Source organism: Diabrotica undecimpunctata, chromosome 4 (assembly GCF_040954645.1).
Source record: "Diabrotica undecimpunctata isolate CICGRU chromosome 4, icDiaUnde3, whole genome shotgun sequence".
In the NCBI taxonomy this organism is placed as follows: Eukaryota; Metazoa; Arthropoda; class Insecta; order Coleoptera; family Chrysomelidae; genus Diabrotica; species Diabrotica undecimpunctata.
In genome coordinates this window covers 3,854,827-3,875,393 of record NC_092806.1, presented here as the reverse complement: position 1 = coordinate 3,875,393, position 20,567 = coordinate 3,854,827, and the positions used below count along the sequence as shown (strand labels likewise).

The 20,567-nt window shown below is 33.6% G+C and overlaps 1 protein-coding gene across 1 annotated transcript in view; it reads right to left on the bottom strand.

Annotated features, from left to right (window-relative positions):
* Window positions 1-20,567, bottom strand: part of LOC140439051 (xanthine dehydrogenase-like) — a 55,603-nt gene continuing 35,036 nt past the window's right edge. The window contains exons 13-21 of the mRNA XM_072528692.1: window positions 17,302-17,681; window positions 15,086-15,279; window positions 13,640-13,798; window positions 10,789-10,917; window positions 5,189-5,319; window positions 4,927-5,108; window positions 3,077-3,244; window positions 2,780-2,893; window positions 1-167 (exon numbers count right to left, since the gene is read on the bottom strand). Of these exons, the coding sequence (XP_072384793.1) occupies window positions 97-167; window positions 2,780-2,893; window positions 3,077-3,244; window positions 4,927-5,108; window positions 5,189-5,319; window positions 10,789-10,917; window positions 13,640-13,798; window positions 15,086-15,279; window positions 17,302-17,681 (1,528 nt within the window). The 3' untranslated portion in view covers window positions 1-96. The remainder of the gene's footprint in view (window positions 168-2,779; window positions 2,894-3,076; window positions 3,245-4,926; window positions 5,109-5,188; window positions 5,320-10,788; window positions 10,918-13,639; window positions 13,799-15,085; window positions 15,280-17,301; window positions 17,682-20,567) is intronic.

Here is a 20,567-nt window from a genome sequence, read left to right as displayed (position 1 = left end):
AAATCTTAAAAAGTATATTTTGTAAAAAAAAACCATTCACATGTTATTATTATTAGGAATTATTTTATTATCTTACACATTAAATTAAAAGTTGCATCACTGTAAAACGTATTGTTGATAGTTATTCTTGGAATATAAAAAGGTTTTTTCTACAGTGGTAGGTCCATCTGAAAAATAAAAAAAAAAAAACATAAAACTGTTGTATGATATTTATGACTTAAAAACCGATTTAAAATTCTTTTCGAAGCTGGAACATTTGGATCCAGACATAAAACAGCAAATAAATTGGTATATTGGTATATATATAAAATAAAGTTTTTATTTTGAGGATGCAGTCATTAATAGGGCAGGAAAGTGAAACTCTTTGTTCTTTAATCAAGCTATCGCAAAATTTATTTGCTTCTTCAGGATATGCTAAAATATGGTATCAGTAAATACAATGAAATTAGAATTAAATAACATTGTATAAAACTAGTATAAAAACTTACAACATGAGGTTAATCCATTAAATTTTTAAATTGACAAAACATTAAAACTTAACTTATTAAAATTATATAGTTATGTAAGTACAATATTTTAAAATATTGTAAATAGTGTAAAATGTGTAAAGAATAAATCTTCTAGCAAAGGCTGCTATCGCTTTGTTGATTTAAATTGCCAAATATATGGCCTACAAGGACAAATTCGTTAAACTTCCCGTACTCGAATCGGTATCAATAAAGTGTTATGATCATTTCGGCCTATCCCAGCCTCATCCGACACTTGGGCTGATACAAATTCAAACTCGGAAAGTCCAATGTCTCCCAAAATTTTACCACAGCAGTGGTTAGCATGCAGAGGCGCCACCTGCTTTGGCGGCCATGAACGAAAAATATATAATAATATCTTTTTTTGTACTCTGGGCTATGCGAAATGTGTAAAATAATAAATCTTCTAGCAAAAGTTGCTATCGTTTTGTTGATTTAAATTAACAAATATATGGATATATGCTAAATATATTGCACCAGTGGTTTTGAACTTCCCATTGAAAAAACTGAATTATCATGAACACAATAGTTAATGAAGCAAATATTTGAAAGTGTTCTCCATTATTATTACGGGTAGAGCAAAAATTTTTGTCGTATTAGTTGTTAATGCCCTAGGCCTGAAAATACACTCGCGATCATAAAATCCGGGTCACCTTGAAAATCACCGATATTTCATTTTTAACGAGCTTTATCGTAAATAATAATAACACAAATACAAACTAATGCATGTTTCTGAGAATTGTTGTAGTCTTAGCGGTTTCCTTTGCAACAAAGAATTTCAATAGTGCCGATTTCGCGGGAAAGCGCACACTTCCCAAAATGAACGGTACCTGTAACTGCCGCTTGTTTTAAATGTCTCATTTGTGCTTCGACTTTCTGTTCAAACGCAACGAACAAACGTTTATTATTGCCACCATTAGTGTTTATTAGTGCCATTATTAGTGTTTATTATTGTTTATTTTTTGCCAAAAATACCCTTGACTGTTGTTGAAACGGCACAAATTGTTGCTCTTGTGAAAGACGGTCACACTCAACGGCAAGTCGCAAAAACTGTTAGCGTAAGCCTTTCTACGGTTCAACGAGTGCTTCAACGCTTTCAGTAGAAGGGTTTGCTATCCAGACGACCTGGCTCTGGACGAAGAAGAATGACCACGGTACGAGATGACCGTTTTCTTGTGTTTCAGGCTTTACGAAACCGGACCTCAACTGCGATTATGCATCGAAATCGTCTACAGGAAGTACGAAATGGCAATGTTAGCGTTGCAACAGTCAGGAGAAGACTTCGTTCTTTTGGACTATCTTCTTGGGTTATGGCTACAGGACCGCCACTTCGCCTGGCGCATCGAGTTGCACGACTAGCTTTTGCTCGACAATACGCGCATTGGGGAATTAACGATTGGAGCAAAGAGTTATTCTCAGATGAATTCCGTTTCTGCCTAACTGGATCCGATGGACGTGTAAGAGTTTGGAGGAGAACCGGTGAATGATTTTCACAAGCTTGCATTGCTCCAAGAATGCCATTTGGTGGAGGCTCGGTCATGGCTTGGGGAGGTGTCTCTTCCGACTTCCGCACAGAATTACCCTTCATCGAAAATGGGTCCTTAACTGCACGAAGGAACATTACGGAGATTCTGGAAGAACATGTTATGCATACCATGGCAAGGCTTGGAGAAAACGTCGTTTTTATGCAGAACAACGCGCGAAAGCACGTTGCCACGATCAGTATGCAATACTTGGACGAGGTTGGAATTACGAGGTTACCCTATCCAGCTAGGTCTCCGGACCTGAATCCCATCAAACATATCTGGGATGATTTGAAAAAACGTATTCAACCCCTAACATCTCCTCCTAATAACGTACAGGAGCTTAAGGATATGTTAGTGAGAGAGTGGAATAACATACCACAACATGTAATCCGGAGAAAAATTGAGAGTATGCCCCATCGTCTGCAAGAGGTCATTAGAGCAAGTGGAGGCAATACACGATATTAGTCATTGAAATTTCACTGACATTTTACCACGTTCTGTATTTTCCATTTTTTTCGTATGCTTGTTTTATCAATAATTTGGTTTGTTTTCAGCTTTTTCAATAAAAACCATAAAAAACCGTTTTTTTTTCTTTCAAACCAAACATTGATGACAAATAAAAAATACGTTAACCTAAAAAAAAGGTTATTACTCCACCAGAGGCAAAAATATTCCAGAAACTTGAAATTTTCCAGGTGACCCGGATTTTATGATCTAAATACTTACTCATGGTTAAAAATTCAATATGATTCGGATCAGCCTCTTTCCTAGCAGAATACAGTGCATTTCGGATGGCAAAAGCTAAGGCCACAGACAAGCATATCGGTGGTTCTGCAACAGCTAAAACATAAATCCAGTTTTTGTCTTATAATATCTTAGAAATTTTAACCTTCAGTAAGTTCAAGGTCAAAATGGAAAGCCAAAATCAAAAATTTGTAAACTGGGAGAAAATTTGGGTAAAACGGATAAATGTAAAATTTAAATATAACTTTTTTTAAATAATTGAGAAATAATACACATTACCTTTTGACTTAAGCACTCCAACGGGATTAAAACTGTTTTCGGTGAATTTGACTCTGAAGTTAATTGGAATATCTTTGGCTCCTGGGGGCTTATATGTCCAAGTTCTGTTTGTGTACAATTTACCGTCCTTTCCATAGATAAGCTCTTCCGTCGTATAATATCCAATTCCTAAAAATTTAAAAGTATTCAAAAAAAAAATACTATTAATTAATTGAATGATTTACTGCATTCAAATCATTATAGTACTGACGTGGTACCTTTATAACAGTTCCCTACTCTGTCATCTTTTATCATAAAATGATGTATTATTTATGACTTCTCCTAATATTCAAAGCAATTGTAGCTTTGAAAACTGCTGCATTAAAGATTTCTATGGATGAGCACTCAAACCATCTCCTCAGGTCTTTCAGCCTTGAGTTTTGGCGTCTTCCAACTGATCTTTTGCCCTGCACTTTACCTTCCAATATGATTTGGAGTGATTCATATCTTTCACCTCTCAACACATGACCAAAGTATTGTATTTTTCTCTCTTTGATTATGCTGAGTAATTCTTTTTGTTTACTCATGCCCAGAAGTATCTCACCATTGGTAACTTTTTGAATTCAATTCTCGGCATCTATTCTTTTTTCTGTTTCAAAGTCCATTGTCCAACTTTAACAGCCATACAGCAAAACAGCTAAGATCTGATCTAGTAAAAAATGTTTTCATGTTCATGAGTATTTTCCTCGCTTGTTCGATTTTTGATAGGATTATTGAAATTATACTTCTATACGCGCGTTCGACGTTGGAAATTTGTACGGGAGTGAATTGGCAAAACCATTACATAATGTAAAAGATATAGGTAAGAGAGAGACAGAAGATATATTTTCTCTCTGTTTCTTTCTCGAGAATAAAAATGTTCCTTTTGTAAATATATTTAATAATATTATTATTTTATATTAATTCGGTAGATATATACATTTGGCCAAAGTCTTTTGCAAATAAATATTCTTCCTGGAACTTCTATGATTCGTAATAACATTTCCATTTTTGGAATACAATAAATAAATCCATTATGGACATTGAATTTTTATGGACATTGAAGGTGTCGTATTTTTCCTGAAGTTGTTCAATTTCTAGGCATTTGGTTGACATCAAGTTTTCTTTAGCTTCTCTGCACTTTTTTATAATGATTTGATTGACTCGTTTGTATTCTATTGGTTTTGTTTTAATGTTTTCGTCTTACGTCCATGAGGTGCATAATCTCTTGTGTTATCCATTTTTGTTTTCTGTTGTTTTTGGTCAACTCGATGTCGTCTTCTTGTACCTATCTTTGTTATTTGCATTTTAAGAGCAGTCCATGTTACTTCAACGTCCGTTTTTACCAAGTTCTCTAGCATTTCTATTTCTTTCTTATCCTTAATACTTTTTCCATTATTTTTTCAGGGTTCTTTAGTTGTGAGATGTCTATTTTTCTTGACACGTTTTCCCTTTTAACTTTAAGAAACCTTTTTATGCTAAAATCCATTATAACTGGATTGTGATCGCTATGAATGCCAGCTTTAGATTTTTTTAGTCGATTTTATGTACTTCTTGAAGTTGTTATCGAGGAAAATAAAGTCAATTTCATTTCTAACAATGTTATCTGTCTGCAGGTGATTTTCAAGTATATAGCCTTTGAGGATGTTGTTTGAAGAAGGTGTTTGCTACTTAAAGGTTAAACTAATGACTAACTATGCACTAATATAGAAACTTACAAAAAACAAAATTAGGGAAACCGACACAATATAGAGACAAACGTAAAGATAATGATGAATTGTACTCAATTACAGAGAGATTCTATTGTTACTTATTAGAAAATTTTATGTTACCCATGACAAAGGCTCCCTCGATTTGTCCTATGTCGATCAGTGGACTCATGCTCTGTCCCAAATCTTCAATAATATCCACTTGCAGGATTTGATGCTGTCCTGTCAATATATCGACCTCGACCTCTGTAGCACAAATTCCAAATATTGGATAGGGTTCAATATTCGGTGCTTGACCATAATAACTATAAATATGGATACATATTAGAAACGTGGTTAAATCAGTAAATGAAAAAGTTATTAAGTTTTTATTAATTGTACTTACAATCCAGTGTCACATAGTTGCACTGAAGCAGCATAACAGGCGTTGACCAAATCGACCCAAGAGGGATTGTTCATTTTATCTCTGACAGGCTTCATTCTTGCTAAGATCTTATCACAAGCGACGATAACAGCCTAAAATTGGTATATGTATATATAGCACGATACGAATGTATATATTATGATGATACGAATTGTACATAAACCATGAGACACATATTCTGCAATATGGGAATTTAAAATTTGATGATTGCAATGTTGCCAGATTTATTAGTTTTCTGATTTCATTCATATCATTCACGATGAATATGTCGCATGTCACTTTATTCATCATCTTTTTGTTTTGAAAGTCGTAGAAAACACAGATTTGGGTGAGAATCTGAAATTTGGTATCGAACAAATAGGGAAAAGTGTTGTACCTTGGACCATTTTTTTTTAATTCGATATTTGGGTAAAGATAGCATTAAATAAATAAATTATGGATAAACAAGATTTCTTTATTTAATCAGTTTTGTAATATGCATTTACAATTTTGATATAAATGAAATAAGTACTTGAAAAATAAGTTTATAAAATAATCAATCTCTAGTCTGAGGTACAACATAAGGTTGTACCTTGAAACAACTAGGGTTGTACACTGGAACAACTCCTTGTTGTACATATTTTGTAAGAGAAAACAGTACAATGTAACTTAAAAATAAACTTCATTTAAAATATAAATACCCGATAAACTAAACAACATTGTATTGACTAAAATCAACTGCCAATATATACTAAGTGACATAGAAATCCGAACACCCAGTTTAAATGATTTTATTTCAATAAACTTTGGTATAATTTATTTATCTTACTGAAAAAAACAAGTGATAAAGTTTTTAGCCTTATCAGTTGGAGATTCCGGTTTTTATACTTTTTGTTTTTAAATTCACCAACAATCTAAAAATGAATATTTCAGCCGCAGTAAAGATCCAAATTTGGCGTATTGTGGTTCTTGACATTTTTTACGATTGGTTACGATGCCTAGAGTACGGAGACCTGTACGATTTCGTCAACTTAGTGAGTTTGATAGGGGCCGTATAATGGAACTTCGGGAAGCTGGACTTTCTTTTCGGGAAGTTGCAGTTAGAGTGCAAAGAAGTGTAGACACCGTGGTTAGGTGTTGTCAGGCATGGCTTCAAGAAGGCCGTACGCAAAGAGCAAGGGGCACTGGACGCCGCGGTAGAACAACAGACCGTGAAGATCGCCGCCTAAGATCATTGGCCTTAAGAGACTGTTTCTCCACTACCAGCTCCATTGCAAATGAATGGTTTGCAGAACACGGAAGACCTATTGGCATGCGAAGTGTTTACCGACGAATGAGAAGTTTTGGCCTGTTTTCATACCGACCACACTGGGTCCTCCCTTTAACTCCAGAACACCGCCGTAATCGCCTTAAGTGGTGCAGAGAACGGTCACTCTGGAATCAGGAATGGAACAGTATTGTCTTTAGTGACAAGTCTCGATTTTGTTAAGGCATACACGATGGTCAAGCGAGGGTTAGAAGGCGACATTGACCACCTGATCAGAAGCATGTCTAGGCGCGTTGGAAAATGCGTAACACATCGGGGTGCATCCACACATTATTAAAGGTAAAAGGGCTTTAAAGCAATTTAATCATTTTGAAATTTTAATCATTTACTTATTATGCTTCATTAAGTACTTATACAAATATTTTATTAAAGTAAAATCATTTAAACTGGGTGTTCGGATTTCTATGTCACTTAGTATAGTTATGCCTCTTGCCGTTTTGACAAACCCACAGATTTAGGTTGAGGAAGACGCAGTATTACATCAGAGTTGTAAACAAAAAAAGGTTCTTCATTACTACAGTAGGTATGAAATTTCTTATGTTACTGTACCATCAATTTTCTTGTAAAATTTAACTATATAACCGTCATCTAGGACATTAATAACTTTAGCTAAAAATTGTCGTTTTATTTTTTTGTAGCTAATTCTACTAATACAAAATTATTACTGTTAATTTGATAATTTTCTTCATTTTCTTTGTTTTCCGCTTTTGCTATAATTTTTTCAAAAAACTCTTCTTCTTCATCTGATGACGAATCTTACACTGTAAGACTTACTTCACGTTTATCTTTGCGACTTTCATTTTTCTTTTTGTTTATAATTTTCCTTTTAGGGATTTCTTCTGGTTCTTCTTCATTAAACATTTTCCGCTTTATCTTTCTTTTACACTTTTTAAACTGCTCTTGGGTTTTTGTCGATTTATATTGTTCTATTTCTTCTTTAACACGTGTATCTGTTAAAATTGCACTTCTTACCTTTCTTCTCTTCCTCTTAGTTTCTTTTCTTGGTGCTGCCTTCGGAAAAGGCCTAATTTCGTGTGGAGAAACTATAGTTTGGTTGTCTTGACTTGTAGATGGTGTAGTGTTGTTTACTGGCGTTATTGCCATCGTTATTAGCATCTTTATTACTTGCAATACTATTAGAAGGTTCTGGTTCGAACTCTTTAGGTCGGTCGGTGACGTAGGCTGACAAAAATTCGTCTTCACTAAAAACGGTGTCATTCAATGGCCAAATTCATGTCACAAGAAAGCCTTTCACAATATTGGTAATCGAAAAAGCCTTCAAACATGACGTTCCAATTATTTCGGAAATGAGATGCTTGTAGGTTTTCCTGGATTATTTGTTAACCACTGATTTGAAGCTTGGTTTAAAAAACATTCTATATGAACCAAAATAGTTCTGTCAATTGGCTGTATAGTTAATAATACTACTTTATGATCTTTTGCCACTTTTATTGCAGGAACCGAGATCTGAGCTTAACATGAGCTATAAAGTGTTTCAAATATGTTACAAATAATTTTTCGCTTATCAATCCTGAAGGATTTGCAACCGCTGTGCCTGTGTTCCTTAAAGTGTACTTAAGGGAATATAATCAGGGGGCACCTACTGCATTTATAAATAGCTGCCAACATAGTTATGTTGACTCCTCGTTCTCCAGAAGTTACGCTCCCATTTTGTTTTTGACCTTTTTGTGCTAATATTTTTGGAGAAACTTGAACGGTAGTATTACCAGTTTCATCAACATTATATATTTTGTTTGCCTCAAAATGGTAGCGATCGTAACTTTTTTTTAAGTTAACAAAGAAGTTTGAAACAGTGTTTTTGTTGAAAGCAGTAGCTCTTGCAATACTTGTAGCTTCTGGTTGTCGTAGAGCTATAGTTGGGTGTATAAGTAAAAATCCTTGTATCCACTCCCTCCCAGCTTATACCCAGCTACAGACACCATTTTCCAAGTTCATATTGTGTTTTAGGTTATGTTTAAAAATTCGGTCAGTACTGCATTTAAAAGAAGAATATACAACAAGCTTACCTACACAGGAACTGTTACCCAATATTAACAGAAAATCCAATAACACTAAAAGTTTAAAATCAAAATTTTTTACTTTCACACGAAATGAAAAAATATCAAGAGCTGCAGTGAAACAGAATGATCTTATTCCACTAATGTCTAGAGCCTGACCCCTGACCCACTACTCTGAGCAGCGTAATGTAGGTTGCCTATTATGAATTTGAATCGGGGAAATTACTGACAGACTTACGCATGACGTCCGACATCGGATAATCATTTTTGACTAAAATAGATGTTAATAATTATTTTTCTTTCAAAACGAATTGTCATTACAACAAGCAATTTTAGTTCTATCATATAATGATTTAATGACTCCCTTTTAAACATTTATGTTGTGATTTGATTTATAATTTAGATATAATGTTCATATGTGTTGAAAACATCCAGAAAAGGCAACGATTTATTTTATTTCTTTTCCATTGTAAGTTTTATTGACTCCTCTTTTTTATCTTTTATTTATATTAATCAGAAGTGTGTCCAACAGATCATCTACATATTTCCAACGTATTGTGGCCTTTAAATTTTGATTAGGAATATTTGTTTTGAAATCTTCCGTCAATATATTAGCTAATAATGGATTTCAAGCACAGCCTAAAAATGTTGTTTATAGAAATCATTGTTTAGATGAAAATAAGTTAGAGTAGTAAGTAGATAATGTCAACAGTTCCGTTATAGCTGACACATTTAATTTGGTTCTAGTTGTTAATCTATCATTTTGTAATTTAGTCCTAAATTGTTTTCAAAGTTTCATCTAATGGTACATTTATATATAGACTATTTATTTATATAAAAACTTACTTAGAAAATATTACATATTATACAAATCAATGTACCAAATTATATTAACATTTAAAAAAAGATAATTTTAATGAAATTTGTGATTTTTTTCTATCTAATCGTTGTTTTATTTAAGTTAAGCATAGCCCTAGCTATACAGATCCCTGTTTATAGTAATAAGTTCAGTTTGTTTTTGAATAATACATCTACAAAAAAGGTGCTACATATTTGATTCATTCATGCCTTGTAATGTGATTTTTTTGGCTTTTTTAAAAACGTTTTAGAGACCTTTTCTTTGTAATATCAATAAATGAATAATTTCTCCGTTTCGAAATACATTATTCAGCAAAGTTATATAAAGATTATTTATTAAATGATGGTTAGTTCCTCGAAAAGCTCTGGCTTTTAATATTTTTTGTTGCGTATATGAACATATATCTAAATTATAAATCAAATCCCAACATAAATGTTAAAAAGGGAGTCATTAAATAATTATATGATAGAACTAAAATTGCCTGTTCTAATGACAATCCGTTTTTAGAAGAGAAATAATTATTATAACATCTATTGAGTAAAAAATGACTATCCGATGTCGGACGTCATGCATGCGTAAGTCAGTAATTTTCCCGATTCAAATTCATAATAGGCAACCCACATTACGCGGCTCAGAGTAGTGGGTCAGGCTCTAGACATTAGTTCTTATTCCAACAACAACAGGAAGTGGCGACATCTCTTGGAGCCACTACGAAACTAAAAAAATGCGAGATCACACAGATTTCTACAAATACGCAAAATGTCAATTGGTCCAGGATACAATACTTTCCCCTAATATGAATCTTTTTTACTTTGAGCTTTACTTTTAGATGTTGCTGTAAGCGTCTATAGAAAGGTATTTCATATTATTTTTTTTTTGACGGGAAAGATTTAATTTCACGTTTAATGCTTCCTACTGAGGTGCTTTAATGACTCCCGAAAAGCACGAAATGCGTATAAACAAATTGTAGAAGCACTATATGTAAAATCAAATCTTACCTGTCATTTGGATATCTTCATTCGTATTTTGAGTACTAGAAGCCTTTAAGAAAAACCTCATAATATTGGAGATCAACTAATTTTGCCAGCTGTTCTACAACAAAACGTGTGTGAACAGAAAGTGTTCTACACCAATCTGTACATGATGTACCCACAACAATTCCTTTAAGCAATAACAAAGTTTAAAGCCGTATTGATGAAATGAGCCATGCCGTTGAAGATTTCTTATGTACTTATTTGCAAACTAAACATTTTTAAATTCAAATGGACGAGTGAACTTATTGACATAATATGTTCTATTTCGTAATTTTTTCGCGAAATATTAATATTTAATTGGACATTTATGACTTTATATATAAAAGTAATAATGAAAAACGTACATAACATATAGCTTCACTGGTTAGACTTCCTCCTGTGCAGGCATTGTTTGGAGTTACGAAGCTGTAACATGGTTTTATGGAGATTTTATCCATATCGATTCCAAATTTGTATGCAACAACTTGGATAACCTACAAATTTAAAACAATTTGTTTAGTTTTTATAACATATAATAATGAACTCTGATATTTTCTTTTAATATACACCTGAAATAAATTTGTAAAAAACTATTGAAATGAAAGACGATCGCCAAAGATCAATTGGTGCTGACTTCAAGAAATCAGTACCTCTCTTTTTTGTCGTAAGCGAGAAAAAAATTGGTTGTATGGTCTGAATAACAATATTCAATACAAAATACTTAACAAATACATATTATAGGAAAACAAGTTTTATATAAATACATAAAAATCACTATTTTAAGGCATATTTAAACGATTAGATATAGGGATCAGGATATAGGCATATTTATATAAAAAAAACTAAAATTTATTTCATGTATTTTAATACCTTAACCTACCAAAATCTTTTAAGAAAAGCGAAGAAGTAATTGCTGCAACAAAACTCATTAAACTACACGATGACGTTAAAAGCTATCGCCCTATAGCACTTCTTAGATGCTGCTATAAACTGCTGAAGCGACTTCTCAGGCGTACTAATTCTTGAAAGTATCCCACCCGAACAAGCAACTTTCAGATAGAATAGACGCTGCGCAGATCAAGTCCTTAGTCTAGCAGCACATAAAGAAGCCAATAGCTGTCTAAAATCTCTGTGGTGTTAGGTGGGGAGCATCAGCAGACACACTACGAATATAGTATACTCTGTGGGAGATTACTGTGCTCCAGTCTGACCAAATAGTGTTCATGTAAAGATTTCCAGCGACTGGAATTCTTCGTGTTTAGTTGGGTGATTTTGTTATTTGGCTATAGATCTAGAGTATCTTCAAAAAACAGATAAATTATCGTCAAAAGAAACAAATGTTGAAAATTCTTCGTCTTTTGTTAAGTTCTGGATTTACCTAATTTTCTACAGGTGATTAATTTCTACCTTTTTAAATTTTTTTCATGCAATTTTCAGAAGTACTTACACCAACATTTGTTTATCATATGAATGGCAGAAAGAACTAAAAGTTTTCTTGTCATGTCATTAGAACTAGCTGATGACTGACGTCGTGTCACAAAAAATCCATATTTGCTATAATTTTTCATACAACTTCTTTTGTATAATTTTTTTTTAAAAGGAGAAATTATTCCTTGATCCATCGGTCGAATAAGTGAAGTTGTATTGGCGAATATGAAGATGACCTACAAAGAATAATTAAAGAATTCGAAGATACGGGGCTCATATACAACATGGAGATCTCAACAGAGAAAACTAAAACGATAGTGATATCTTGTTCTGAAGCTATAAACGATAGTGATATCAGCGGAACCGAGACGATGTAATCTAGTCGTAAATAACAAAATAATAGAACAAGTCATGGAAACTCAATACTTGGGAATAAAACTGTCAAGCTACGGAAAAGTGAAAGAAGAAGTACAAAAACAAGTAAACATGGCAAACAAAGCAGCAGGATATCTCAACAACGGAAACGAAAACCAGGATATATAAATCAACAGTAAGACCGATAATGACGTAAACAGCGGAAACAAGAGTAGATACGGCGAAAACACAAAGACTACTGAAAACAACAGAAATGAAAGTCTTACGAAAAATAACAAACCAAACTCTAAGAGACAGAGTAAGAAGTGAGGAAATACGAGTGAGATGTGTTATAGAGGAAATAAACGCGTGGACCAAAAGAAGAAAAGTGGAATGGAATCAACACATCGAAAGAATGACAGAAAATAGAATAGTACGAATAGCAAGAGACAAATTGCCAAATGGAAGAAGATCATTGGGACGACCGAGGAAAAGATTGTCAGACAACGTCAATTGAGGCTAAAAACCGAAGTAAAACAGGCATTAAGCCTATTTATAAAGTAGGAAGAAGAAGAAGAAGTATTGGCGGGCAAGAAATGGATTGTTACAATATTCAACCTCACGTCAGGTTTACGGGCAGAACAGTTGTCAAAAAAGGAAAGAATGTTGCTATTTTTCTGCTAATTTCTTGACAGTTTCTAATAATAAAAACTTCCATCGGAATTAGTACAACACATTATTATTTTATTGCCATCTATCCTTTGGAATTTTTCCGCCTACAGCTGTGTCTCTTAAGAAACAAAAAGGTGCAATCTGGAAAAGATCCCATTTTCCAACTTAAATTTCCCACGTTAAAATTGGCTATATTGAATTATTATATTATTGAGAATCAAGAATTTACCCCAAAACGTTCAAGTTAATAGCCTTTTTAAAGATTACTTAATTAAATACGTCTCTTAAACTGTACAAGTAGGTTTTTTGTAAATTTTACAAGATTGATCTACGTAAATAGGATCTCAGAGGGTAGAGTTTGTGACGTATACATCTTCTGCGTAGAGGTTAGTCAGAACTCCCAACGTTGTCAACGATCTCCAGCTCATAACGCAGAAAAATCAGTACCGTCCGGCGGCTGTTCTTAGCTGCTATTTTCTACAACATTCAAAGGGTCAGTAGCTTCCCTATTGTACTGATAATAATTTATGAGTTGTGCCAATTGAATTGTTCTTCTATTTACAACCATATACCTTTAATTTTTTGAGCTTTATTTAATTAACCAGCTAATTCTATATCTCCTATATAAATAGTGCATTATCCTAAAAGTGAATTAATTAAAATTTTATAATTTTATAATATGCTTTGGACATGCATTTTATGATTATTAGATCATCACTGCGTAGTTTATTTAGGGAAAAGTATTGAACTACATAGTATTACCTTTGTATTTATGCCTTGGCCCATTTCTACACCTCCGTGTGAAACAGCAACACCTCCATCTCGATGGAAAATAGAAACAAGAATTGAAAAACTCAGATTCACATCTAAAACCCATCGCATTGGAACTGTGGATAGTCCCCTTTTAGTCCAGCGGTTGGCCTAAAACGTTTTATAAGATATTTTTGTTTATTTCATTTCTATATTAATTCTAACAATATTAAAATAATATAACAACATATAAAAGGTCATATTAAACCTAATTAAATAGAATATATCATTATTAACCACCGATACAGGATATGGAAAAGGGAATTCAAGGAAAGATTTAAAAGAATTTCCAAAAAAAATTACAAAATAAGAAACTCTTACAACGAACGCCAAAGACAAGAATATAAAAAAATTATACAGAACATAGACAAGAACATGACAAAGTTAAAACCTTAAAAAATATCCATATTTTAAGCTGGAACAAATCGAGGACTACCCTGTTGATCCCCTTATATACCTGGATACCTAGATCTATCAAAAGTCCCACAGTTCGCTTACATATAAAAAGCATATTCCTCTTTATACAGGCAGTTAAACCAAGTATTAAAACGACGTAGCAATACTGGCTGCGCAACCTGAGAGAGTGGTACGGATGTACATCAAATGAACTTTTCAGAGCAGCCGTCTCAAAAGTCCGAATAGCTATGATGATTGCCGACCTCCGCCGCGGAGATGGCACTTGAAGAAGAAGAAGCAATACTAATTGGCAGGGCCACCAAGCAAATTCGTTTAGTAGATATGTTTCTGTAAAAAATGATATTTTAAACAGTGTTAAATTCAGTCGGAAATATTCTGGTTTCGGAATCGGAAGACTACGCTAATTTTGTAATGCTAACTATAATTTTTTGCGTATCTGTATTTAAAGAAGAAAGGTTTGGTACGGTCTCTATAACTGCCGTTGATGTACCCCTTATAGCCCTTCGGCGACCATACAAATGCCTCTTCCAACTACCTTGCTACTATTATTTTAGAGCTTAAATTGCATAGAGAGCTACCCCAAAAGAGATCACACATATCTTATGAAAAATTTAATGTCACTCAAATGCAATATAATTTACATGAATAGATTCGTCTCGAAATTACAATCATGTCATATCATTGTGGCAACTCTGAATTTTGATTAATAGCGGCAAAAATTGTAATCACATTTTTGAAGTCCATAAAATTATCAATCATAAAATATTATCAGTCTAGTCGCTATTAAAAACAGCTTAACCCAGCGTGAGCTAAGGCGATTAGAGGAACAATGCACTTTGGTCGAGATAGTGCAAACACTCCTAACCACGACGCAGTAGACGAAATTTGGTTTACAATAGAACCTTTCTGCCTTTACGTGAATTTTGACAAGACAATATTTAACAAAAAAATTTTTATATTGATTTAATCATTTCAACTTACAGCATTAAACTTTTCTATGTCTGCCTTTCTCTGATCAATATTAGCCCAAGAATTCAGATCAGTCCAGTAACCTGGCATTTTAGGAGATGACGTTGTGCTGGTGTTAGCCTGCTTTACCGCATCGGAGCTTATATTAAGAGTAAAAGCAATATGTTCCATGATATTTTCAATTTCTGCTAGAGCTTCTACTGTACCTAAAATATGCAAATCAATTAGGATTAAATATCAAACATTAAATATTGTCAACAAGATTAATTGAAGCATAGAAATGGTAAAAACCTTACAACAAACAGAAAAGAAACGAGTAGAATAGATATAAGATAAGAATGATCTTGGATCGAACATAATTCATAACTTCTGACTGAAACAAGACCGCAATTCACGAACATCATCACAACAAAATATGAAGTGGAATACGATGAAGCTGATGAAATAATAGTACAGGAATTCGAAGATGCAACACGAAGTAGAAAAAATATTGAAAGCCATGCTATATCGAACGAATTATTAAAACACAGCCCATGAGTATTATGGAAATTACTAGCGGATGTTGTTATCCTATTCTATAGAGAATATGAAGATGACGGGCATCTTGAGGACATCTTCTAAAGCTCTGAAGGGATTAGGAAACGCCATAAGGTCTTTATCAAAATGAAAGAAAAATCCAAATCTGCAACTTCCACGTGGTAGAAGATGGGCAACATCTATCTATAGATGGCCAATGCAGATAGGGACCGAGTGATTGCCAGTATAAGCAATCTCTCACTTTCTGACCAACGGCTACGGGCGGATGAGTTGATAAGTGATAGGGCACTCTTTTGTCCTGGAGTTGAGAAATCGACTTCAAAGGCGGATGAACCAAAGAAGTGGTCAACGGCAGAAGGATGTAGAAGGCAACGAGAAACCACTACATTGAAGATCTTTAGATCGCCTAGATCTGGCGAAATCGACGTCGACGGTGCCAAAATATACTACTCAGGAAATGAAGATATTCACCACTATAATGGCGTCGCGATAGTGGTTGATCGCAGTTTTTGCCAGGCTGTAACTTGTTTTCTTCCTATATCGGATAGAGTGTTAATGATCACAGCCCAAACAGCGCATAGAGCTCTTAATATCTTACAGGTGTACGCCGCCACTGCAGATGAAGATGAAAATGAAATAGAAGAGTTCTACAATGACATTAAGAAAGCACTAGACAGCACCAATATTAGGGATATAACAATAACAATGGGGGATTTCAATGCCAAATTCATTATTGCAAAATGTTCATTTTGACAAAAATTCTCAAGTCTTTCATTTTTGTCACTTAGTTCAAATTCCCCAACATATTCGTCAACTTTTTCTCTTCCCACTTTAGTATTGAAGTGTCCCATTACTATTGTAATGTCTTCTTTTTTTATAGATCTTGAAATTGTATCTAACTCCATGTAAAGATGTTCTATCTCCTCTTCATCCTTATCGGCTGTTGGTGCGTATACTTGAATTAGGTTATCTTGTTCTGTTTGTTTTCAGCTGAACCGTTACCACTCTCTCTGATAAGGAGTGAAGCTAATAACTTATTTATTAGTTTTTGTGTCTAACAAGATTGCGATGAGCCTTATCGTTGTTTCCAGCATAATACATCATGCCGTTTTTGGCTGATGTTTGCTGGTGTCTGGCCATTGTACGTCACTTATGCCCAGTATATTTATTTCCATTCTGGCCATTTCTTGTATTAAATTGTATAATTTTCCTGACTGGTACAAGCTTCTTACATTTCATGTTGCAACTCTTATAGTCTATGTTTGTGTATTCTTAGACGTGGAATTTTATTATCTAAACGAGGATTTTGCTTGCTATCGACCTGGAAAGCCTCATCTTTTACATGATCTTCCCCTTTCCTGCCTGATCTTGCTTCCGGCACACTAGACTTAATAGAGTTAGGAACGTAGATATTAGGGGACAAATGAAAATTAGATATAATAGACACCTGCAGAGAATGCCTGAAATAAATGGTCAAAAATGATAGAAAAATGGACTTAGCTACTGAAAGAAAAGGACGGAGACCAAGACAGCCCTGGAGAGAAGATGTCGATGATGCAATGACCAGAGATTTAAAAACTGAAGATTACTTCAAAAGAAAACGCTGGAAATTAGGATGCTAGAAACGGCACAAGCTATAGAAAACTCGTCCATTATATTATAGATATAAAATACTTGCTGTTGAATCTTACCAGGAGCTCTAGTGTAACAGTTTGCAGCATTGTCCGTCTTTACATTATAAGTTGAGAACTCCCAGGAATCCATATTATAAATATTTTCAAAACTAGTCGTAAACAACGCGTAAAATGGTTCGTTTCCACCTACACCTAAATCGCAGTAGGCATCTGCTTCTAAATACTGGATGACTCCTTTATCGTTTACACCAACATCATATTTCATATAGGCAGGAAAACGCTTGCCTATAATATCCATATTTTGTTCAAAAGTTAGTACTAGTTTTATAGGTACTTGAAGTTTTACTGCTGCTACAGCTGCTGCGGCTGATATCATGCTGTTTCTTAAGAGTTTTCCTCCAAATCCACCACCCAGACGTGTAACTTTGACGTTAATTCTAGAAATAAGAGAAATGGATTACGTAAGTCTGACGTCATAATGTGCGAAGCTTAGAAAACCTTTCCAAATATGTCTAATTCGTATGTATATGCCCCATAAGAAGTTGGAAATATTGTTTTTTAATTGTTTGAATAGTAAATAAGGATTTGTGGTCATGAACTTTTTTTTATTTAGAAAATCGCATCGACCAAATGGCCATTAGCGAAAAATTAATGGATTGCATTAGGTGCAATTACTGCATTACAATTTGATTTATTAAATATTGTGGTACTTAATTAATTAATCTCTTTCAAGAAATTCAAAGTATTTCTCAAGTTACAGTCTGCACTTAGAGCTTATAGAAGTGTTCCTGGTATCTTGTTGTCACTTCGTTGTTGATTGTAGAGGGGATATTCACATAGTATGTGTATTATTGTTAGTGTCGTATTACACGTTTCACATCGCGGCGGTTCGCACTTTGTAATTAAGTAATCATGCGTTAATCCGACGGTATGAAGTAGGTAACACATACCATGGCTTTATGCTGGATTTCACTTGCTTTAATTTTTAATTCGACACATTCCATTTATTTTTCCACGCACTTAAGATTGATTTTTTTATATAAGCTTTTATATCCGTTGATACTGATGTGTTTACGATTTCGGAAACGTCACTCACTATCGCGTCTTTTGCACTATGGTCAGCAGTTTCGTTGCCTTTTATTCCTATATGGGATGGGATCCAGATGAAATTTATCTCATTATGATCGATATAAGTTGTCGGTTGCTTTGTATGGCACTAAGTGAGTCTGTTAAGATAATATATTTGCAGTTTTTTGTCAGATTGATTAGCTCTATGGCGCGATAGATAGCATACAGTTCAGCTGTATACATAATACTAACATTAGATAGTTTGAATTTAAGGACCTTATCTGGAGTTACTACAGACGCTCCCACACCTTCGGATGATTTTGAACCATCAGTGTATATTTGGGTATGATTTTTATAACGACTAAGGATTTTTCTAAAATGGGAAATAATTAAATCATGATTAGTGGAGTTTTTATCAAATGACGTAATTTCAAAGTTATATGATGGTGTGTTTTAAATCCAAGGTGGATTATGGTCATAATATGTGTATGGAAGACATTCAGGTATGACAATGTCAAACAGATGCAAATGGTCTTTTATTCTTTTATAGAAAGGTTTATTAGAACGGTGATTTGCATTAAGGTTTGGGTAATTATCAGTAAAAGTATTTCTATAGACAGGATTTTTTGCATTATCCTTAATTTTTGTTGCATACGTTAGACTAAGGTAAGCTCTTCTATAATTTAACGACAATTCATTTGATTCGCAAAGTAAACTTTTAATCGGTGTTATAAAAAGGCTCCCAGACATATTTTGAATGCTGTGTTGTGAATATTGTCAAGCTTTTTAAGTACTGATTTCGATGCTGAGTCGTGAGCTATAGCCACGTAGTCTAGCTGTGATCGTTTAATAGTTCTGTATATAATTAACAATGTACTGCTGTCTGAACCCCAATTCTTGTGCCCTAGAATTTTTAGTAAATTTAATCTTCTCTGTAACATTTACATGTTAGATTATTAATATGTTCTTTTCAATTCAATTTTCTGTGAAAAGTAACTCCTAGCAATTTTAGCGAATCTTTTTGTTGTAGTGATTAGTTGTATAGATATAATGAGATTGGTGTACTGACTTTGTTTTTAGAAAATACTATATATTTACGTTTAATTGTTGAAAAGATGAATAGAGTTTCCTGTGACCATTTTTCAACATCTATCAAGAAACTCTGAGTAAGTTGTGAGAAGTTGTTTAAGTTTTTGCTTTGATCAAATATTATGAGATCGTCAGAATATAAGCGGCCTTTAAGTGGAAGTTTTAAATTTCGTAGAACATCATTTATGGCAATTATGAAAAGCGTAGAACTTATAACAGATCCCTGAGGAATTCCATTTTCTAATTCTACTTTTGACGACAAGTTACTAGTTATTTTAACTTGCATAGTCCTTTTATATAAGAAATTTTTTATAAATGCAAGGTAATGTCCTTTAATTTCTAAATCGTACAGTAATCTGATGATATGGTGGCGCCAAGCTGTATCAAAGGCTCTTTCAATGTCAAAGAATATTCCAATACATTTTAGATTAAGGGAGGCTTCATGTATACTGCTCTGTAGGTCTATAATATTGTCTAGAGTTGATGTATTTTGTCGCACACCACTTTGTTCTAGAATAATAAAATTTCGATCTTCAAGTGTCCAGAGGAGACCACGGTTGACCATTTTTTTTTCTAACAGTTGGCATGTTAGTGCAATTGGTCTATAAGACTCAGGATCTGTTTTGAGATATTTTGGTTTTAATATTGGTATTATAATAGAATCTCCCAATGCCGTAGGAAATTTATGTTCTGTCCAAAGAATATTAATTATATTAAGAAGATGATTGTGTGCATTCTCAGGTAGATGCTTAAGAAAAACCATTGGGATATTATCTAGACTCTCATTAATCTGTTTAAATGAGTTTAATGCATCTTTGTATTCATTTATATTAAATTTGGTGTTTAAAGCATCTGTGTCATTTACGAACGGTATAATTACCTTACAAATTTATTAACAACAAATAATACCAATTGCACAAATTGAATGTTCCAAAAATCCTTATTTACTATTTAAATATTTAAAAAATCCCTTATTTCCAACTTCTTGAGGCAGAAATACACATGAATTAGAAATGTTTCTAACCCCTCCCTCCCCCCGCCCATTATGACGTCAGATCCTTAGGTAGTCTATTATAATTTGAGATTAAAGATTAAAATAAATGGAATACGCATTGATTATTTTAGAATTCCTTAATGAATGATATCACCAAAACAAATCATTCTGG